At 56.0% G+C, this 7,389-nt stretch overlaps 1 protein-coding gene across 1 annotated transcript; it reads right to left on the minus strand.

The window, feature by feature from the left end:
• Positions 1-2,666: 2,666 nt before the first annotated feature.
• Positions 2,667-6,746, minus strand: LOC128882784 (uncharacterized). Its single transcript, XM_054134524.1, has 2 exons — positions 5,959-6,746; positions 2,667-2,745 (listed from the first exon to the last, which is right to left on the minus strand). The coding sequence occupies exons 1-2, from the start codon at positions 6,744-6,746 to the stop codon at positions 2,667-2,669; spliced, it is 867 nt and encodes a 288-aa protein (XP_053990499.1).
• Between the last annotated feature and the right edge of the window lie 643 nt (positions 6,747-7,389).

Raw genomic sequence — 7,389 nt, forward strand, 5'->3', positions numbered from 1 at the left:
CAGCGATATATGAATAATCTATTATCCGGCTTACAAGGATGGGAACTGTTCATTTACATGGACGATTTTGTAATTTATGCCTCTTCACTAGTAGAACACTGAACTAAATTCACCAGATTGATGGAAAGACTAAAGGAAAGAAACGTGAAATTGCAGCCAGACAAGTGCAAGTTTCTGAGAAAAGAAGTTGCGTATTTAGGACACGTATTAAGTGAGAACGGAGTTCAACCCGATCCTAGAAAACTAGAAGCTGTAAAGAAATTCCCAACACCGAAAACCTCAAAAAAATGTCAAATAATTTCTGGGACTTACAGGTTATTACAGACGTTTTGTGAGGAATTATTCTAAAATCGCCAAACCACTCACGGATTTGTTGAAAAAAAATAAACCTTTTATTTGGAATACCGATCAACAAGAGGCTTTCGAAATTCTAAAAAAATTTCTATGCGAAGAACCGATATTACAGTTCCCTGATTTCACCAAACCATTTGTATTAACCACGGATGCCTCGGGATATGCCATAGGGGGAATCCTTAGTCAGGGAGAAATAGGAAAGGACCTTCCTATAGCATATACGTCGCGCATATTAAATTCCCATGAACAAAAATAGAACTATAGAACTATCTAGTACTATAGAAAAGGAATGCCTCGCTGTAGTATATTGCATCACTCACTTTAGACCATATCTATACGGTCGAAAATTTAAAATTTTCACAGATCACAAGCCTTTGGTGTGGCTCAATAATATTAAAGACCCAACTTCAAGAATCTGGAAGTGGAAGTTGAAACTCTCCGAGTGCGAATTTGTTATAATATATAAACAGGGAACTACTAACCTGAATGCAGATGCATTATCTCGCAATCCTCTCGACACAGTGAAGATACTACCGTTGAACACTTCTTCGTCAGAAGACTATGACACTTTAATAGAACCACTAACTAAGAAACGCAAACGTCTTGAATCTGCAACCGCCAAAGAACCCCCTGAAAAGGAAAGAAAAACAATTGAACTGCCCATAAAAAAGGAAAACCAACCGTCTACGTCAAGGGATCAAAGTTACAACCAATCGCCGATACCAACTGCAATAGATTCGGATTCTGAATGCTCATACACCTCATCAGAAAACGAAGAAGAAGAAATCATAACCGAAAATGAACTTGAAGGGGAAGAAGACATAATAGACAAGGAGCCGAGGTTCCAATTCCTCCGTATTAATATAACAAAAAACCCGCTGACACTGCAGAAGGACAACATCGTTACTTTCATTACCTATCAAGGTCAACCAACATGTAACGGAGCTAAGGAGTTACAAAAATTAGGACTGCTCCCCAACCCTTCAGATATCATCCCAAACTCTCCTAATGTTCGAATGTTAAATAAGAAATATTTGATTACTATCCCTATCCAAGAACGGCTCACGGCTCCTCTCACTAAAACACAAATTCTTGCAGGCTTACAAATGATACGATCTGTATTGGATGAATTGAATCTCTGTAGTTTCTCAGTGCAAAGAACGGATCCGTTAGGAGACTTTTCCTGGCATTTCTTTGACAAAAATTTAAAAGAATTATTTAACGACTACAAAATTACTGTTACCTATTGTACTAATGAAATTACAGTTCCTCCAATAGCAGAACGATCACCCATCATCGCGAACGTACACGACTCAGTTATAAATGGTCATAAAGGAGTGACGAAAACTCTAACCAGAGTAATGGTAACCAACTCCAACCAATGGTAATTACAGATACGCCAGCGCGTGCTTTCGATAAAGTAGCTATAGATGTAATGGGACCACTTCCAATCACTACTAACGGAAACGTATATATATTAACCATGCAAGATCTCCTCACTAAATATTCATTAGCCGTACCATTACGAGATACTAAAGCGATAACTATAGCCGACTCGATATTAAAGAGATTAATATGTGTGTTTGGAACCCCTAAGGCTATTCTTACCGACCAAGGGGCCAACTTAATATCTTCTGTGATGAAAAGCGTAGCCAAAAGATTTAACATCAAACAGTTAAGAACAACCGCGTATAGACCACAATCAAATGGATCACTAGAAAGATCACATCACGTTTTGGCAGAGTACCTTAAAGTTCAAACAGACCAGGGTCGTGACTGGGACACGTGGTTAGATTTAGCAATGCTATCATACAACACCAGCACACATGAAGCAACTAACTATACGCCACACGAATTAGTCTTTGGAAGTACAGCACGCGTCCCAACAGACGAGCCTGATCTGGACGAACGCGACGCTCTAACATATATCGACTATCTTAATGACCTTTTCAATGTCTTGAACGAGATTCAAACCCAGGCCCGCCAGAATTTAATAAGGACCAAGGAAAAATCTAAACGATATTACGATTCTAGATTAAACATACAAAACTTTGCACCAGACGACTGGGTATACCTTCTCAAGGAACCCACCGGTAAACTGGAAAACCAGTACAGCGGTCCTTATCAAATTCTAGACGTGTTGCCTCCGACCAATATTAAATTAAAAATCGGTAACAAAATCAAAATAGTTCACATGAACAAATGTAAGCGTGCGAAGTAGATTTTATTTATTTCTAAAGATGAATATTGCCGTCTTCGCCATCATCATAGCAGTTCTATGGATACCAACGGACGGACATACTACAGTGTCATTACTCGATCTCGAGGAATGTAAAATTCCTGGACCAGAAATCACGATCACTACGACGTACATCCAACTCTTGCAACTGGCTGAATACGAACATATAGAGATCCAACAGTGCCAAATTAATATACATAGAATTGTCAATTATTGTGGAATGCATTCACACCTATCAGCTGTACAAAATGGGCTTGCCGAGTACTTACATGAAACGAGTCGCGAAACATGCCGCAGACTGCATCAAGACGGAACGCTAACAATTGGCAACACATTAATTACAGAAATTTCACCTAATCAGACAACACATAGATCGATTACCTTAGCTGGATCTATTGGACCCGACAGAACCTGCTCTGGAACTACATATTCCGACCCATACGGAGCTTTTTTTTTTTTTTTTTTTTTGTGAGGAAATGCATTTACGCACACCCCCTCGTATGGGGGGGGGGTAGTGTGGGACTCGCCCCTTGATTTGACATCAAAGGGAATACCCACTAAAACCTCACGGTGGCCGGCTCGGCACATTGGGGAGGGGCACCGGGATCTCGTACGAACGCTACCGGTGCCTCCCCGCGCCTCTCCCCCCCAACGAAGGGTGGAGTGCCATCTCCGGTGGGGAGTGAATACCTCCCCACCTGACCGCGGGTGCCACAGCCCCAGGTCTCGCCTGTCCCTTTTAGTCGCCTCTTACGACAAGCAGGGATTACTGTGGGCGTATTCTGTTCCCCGACCCACAGGGAAATATGCCGCGATGGGGCCAACGGCCCCCTGCGGCGCAAGCGCCGGGCATGTTCCAAAGGAGTGGGGGGGGGGGGGGGGGGGCGTCGGGTGACGACCACCCCCCATGCCCAGCGGCCCTGCTCGCAGCCGGCGAGCCCAAAGCTTGAGCCCGCCGGCTACGTGTGCAGGGCCGCCCTACGCGGCAGACTGCCAGGAGGAGGTGAGGGTTTACGGGGGGGGACCAGTCCCCCCTGCGGCAGGGGCGGCAGCTAGCCGCCGTCGCCTGGCCCGCCTCAACCTCCTCCTCTCTGTGCTCGTCATCCTCCTTCCGCGAGACAGTAGTCTCGCAGAAGGAGGACACCGCGTTCCAGGACCTCTCGCTCTCGACCATGGCCGAAACGACGGCCGGGAGTGAGAGGTCCCCTCCAATAGCTAGGCGGAGTGCCCGCCTCTCTCACGAGAAGGCCGGCCACTCCTCCAGCAAGTGCTGCGCGGAGTCTAGCTCCGCGCCGCACTGGTGGCACGCGGGCGACCCCTCCGCCCCCACCTTGTGCAGGTACTCACCGAAACAACCATGTCCGGTGAGCACCTGCGTGAGCCGGTAGGTGAGTCGCCCGTGTCGGCGGTCCAGCCAAGCATCGAACCTCGGCAGGACCGCCGCTACCGTCCTCTTTCGGGCGGCGCCGCTCTCCAGGAGCTGGCGCCGCCACTTTTCGCTAGCCAGCTGCCACCTTTGGCGCCGGTAGGCTTCAACCGCCTCGTCCTGCGGATCGCCCCCGTTCCGGCGGAGATTTTGCACACGCCGACGTGTATCGGCGTGTGCCTCCGCCTGAAAATCAAAGGGGACGACCCTCGCCAGGACGGCCGCCGCCTCGTGGGAGATCGTGCGATACCCGCGCGCGATCCTGATGGCCATATGCCGCTGCACGCGGCGCAGCAGGTGCCGCCCACGACGGCAGGCCACCAGGTCGCGCGCCCATACGGGTGACCCGTATAGGGCCATGGATCGCACGACCCCCAGGTAGAGGCGGCGGACCCTCTCTTCCGGCCCCCCGAGATTGGGCAGGAGACGACCCAACAGGGTCGTCACCGCCTCAATTCGGGCGACCAGGCGGTCGAAATGCCCCTCCCAGCGCCACCGGCTGTCCAGGTCGAGGCCCAGATACTTCATCCGGCCCTCGACCCGGACAGCCGCATCACCCACGCGGATCCAGGTCTGGGGAACCCGCCGCGTCAGAGGTAGCCCATGAAACATGACTACCTCCGTCTTTTGCGGCGAGATCCGAAGCCCCAGAGCCTGGATCCTCGCGACCACGATCGCGGCCGCTAGTTCCGCCAGCCTGTGGACCCTGGTCCCATCCCGACCCACCGCGATGATCAATGTGTCGTCTGCGTAGCAGACCACAAAGACACCGGGTGGGAGGAGCCCGCGCAACACCGAGTCGTACCCAAAGTTCCATAACAGGGGTCCTAAAACGGACCCCTGGGGCACGCCTCGGCTGACCCTCCGACGCATCGGCTCCCCGCCTCTGCCAGGGTACTCGATCCACCTGTCCGACATGTAGTCGGCTAACACGACCCGTAGATATGGAGGCACTCCGTGTTCTCGGGGCGCCTCCCGGATCGTGCCCCAGGGCAGGGTGTTAAATGCGTTGGCGATGTCGAGACTAATCGCCAACGCCACCCCGCCCAGGGAGACCGCCCGGTCCGCGAGGGCATGGACATGGTCGATCGCGTCAAGCGTCGACCGGCCCCCGCGGAAACCGTATTGGCAGTCAGCCAACTGCATACTCCCGTCGGACAGGCCCCCCGACAGGCGGGCAGCGAGCACACGCTCGAAGAGCTTGCCCGCCTCGTCGAGGAGGCAGATCGGCCGATACGCGGAGGGCGAATCCGCGGGCTTTCCCTTTTTCGGGATAAGGACCATCCGGGCCTGCTTCCAGGCCAGCGGAACCCGCCCCGACTCTAGGCAGCCGTCGAACAGCCGCCTGAGCCTGGGACCCAGGACGCGCAGCGCCAAAGCGAGCGCCCGCCCAGGGATGCCGTCGGGCCCTGGTGCCGTATTCCTGGCCACCATTCGCCCGACGGCCATCCCGAGCTCCCCCTCGGTGACCCCCAGGCCGGCGGACCAGTTACTGGCCTCCGCTGGCAGGAGCGGCCGCGGACCCTCCTCCGGATCTACCGGAAAGAGGGTATCCACGACACGCTCCAGAACGGGGGGGTCGAGGGATTCCGTGACAGGGGGGGCGGCCGGGCGCATGCGGCCCAGCACAATGCGGTAGGGCCGCCCCCATGGATCCTTGTCCAGAGTCCCGAGGAGCTCTCCCCAGGCGCTCGCCTTGGCCCTCCTGATGGCGCGCTGGAGGTCCACCGTGGCCTCTCGGTAGACCTCATACAGCGCCGCCTCCCTCGCCGGGTCGCGGTTCCGTCTCCGGCGGGCCCTCGTGAAGCGACGTCGCGCCGCGCTGCATGTAGCACGCAACGGGGCAATCTCGTCGCTCCACCAGTATGCGGCCCGCCTCGGTAGCTTCTTGGCTCGGGGCATGGCGGCGTCGCACGCCGCCGTCAATGACTCCCGAAACCAGTCAGCTTCTCGATCGACGTCCGCGACCGGTCCAGCCGGGGCATCCGGCCAGGACGCGGCGAGGGCGGCCGCCATCAGGGCGTCCTTCTCCAAGCGCTTCAGCGCCCATCTGCGCAGCGGTCGGCCCGGCGCGGGTCCGCGAGCGGGATGGTACTGAGGGGCAGCGGAGACATCCATAAGGATGTAGAGGTGGTCACTAAGGGACTCCACCTCCTCCGCTACCTCCCATCCCGACACGAGACGCGAGGCGGCAGGCGTCGCCCACGACAAGTCGACGATTGACTCGCCCTGCCACCGCACGCACGTGCTCACGGACCCCCGGTTAAGCAGCCGGAGGTCCGCGCTCGCCGCCCACTCCAGCACCGCCCGACACCTCGCGTCCGTTGCCGGGCCACCCCACGCCGTGGACTTGGCGTTGAAGTCGCCCAGCACGAGCGTTCCGGCTACTGGAGAGCGGGACAATGCGTCCCGGATCCCGTCCAGCAGCCACTCGAACGCCGCGAGGGGGGCACTCGGAGGGGCGTAGACCCCGATCAGGGCCAGGCCGCCGCACTCCGCCCCGACGAACCCGTCGCCGCGGGCGAACACGCGGAGGGCCGCGATGTCGCTGCCAACTATCACCACGGAGCCCAACGCGTCGGCCACCCAGTTCGGGCGATCGGCGACGCGGTATGGCTCCGCGGCGACCGCCAACCCCACACCTAACTCGGCCAGGCAGTGGATAAATAAGTCCTGCGCCCTGGCCGAGTGGTTGAGGTTGGCTTGGAGGATCCGGACCGGGGGCATGAACTTTAGGCCATGTCCATGGCCTCCCCCAGGCCGGATCCTCCCTCCATCGCAGAGGGCGATCTCGCCCGCAGTGCCTCAGACGGCGCCAGCGCCGGCACATCTGCCGCCGGTCGATTGACCGGCGTAGACTCGCCAGAACTCGGGGTCGTCACGCGAGCCCTCCTCCTCTGCTTTGGCGGTGGAGGGGCACATTTTTTGGCCCCGAGCCGGTGGTCGGCTGGCCTGCCCAGGTCAGCACAGACCGGTCATCGCACATGCTTGGCTGGACCGCCGACACGGGCGACTCACCTACCGGCTCACGCAGGTGCTCACCGGACATGGTTGTTTCGGTGAGTACCTGCACAAGGTGGGGGCGGAGGGGTCGCCCGCGTGCCACCAGTGCGGCGCGGAGCTGAACTCCGCGCAGCACTTGCTGGAGGAGTGCCCGGCCTTCTCGCGAGAGAGGCGGGCACTGCGCCTAGCTATTGGAGCGGACCTCTCGCTCCCGGCCGTCGTTTCGGCCATGGTCGAGACCGAGAGGTCCTGGAACGCGGTGTCCTCCTTCTGCGAGACTACTGTCTCGCGGAAGGGGGATGACGAGCGGGATCGGGAGCGCACCGATCCCGCTCGCATAGAGAGGAGGAGGTTGAGGCGGGCCAGG

The sequence above is a fragment of the Hylaeus volcanicus genome, unplaced genomic scaffold (assembly GCF_026283585.1).
Source record: "Hylaeus volcanicus isolate JK05 unplaced genomic scaffold, UHH_iyHylVolc1.0_haploid 12183, whole genome shotgun sequence".
Lineage (NCBI taxonomy): Eukaryota > Metazoa > Arthropoda > Insecta > Hymenoptera > Colletidae > Hylaeus > Hylaeus volcanicus.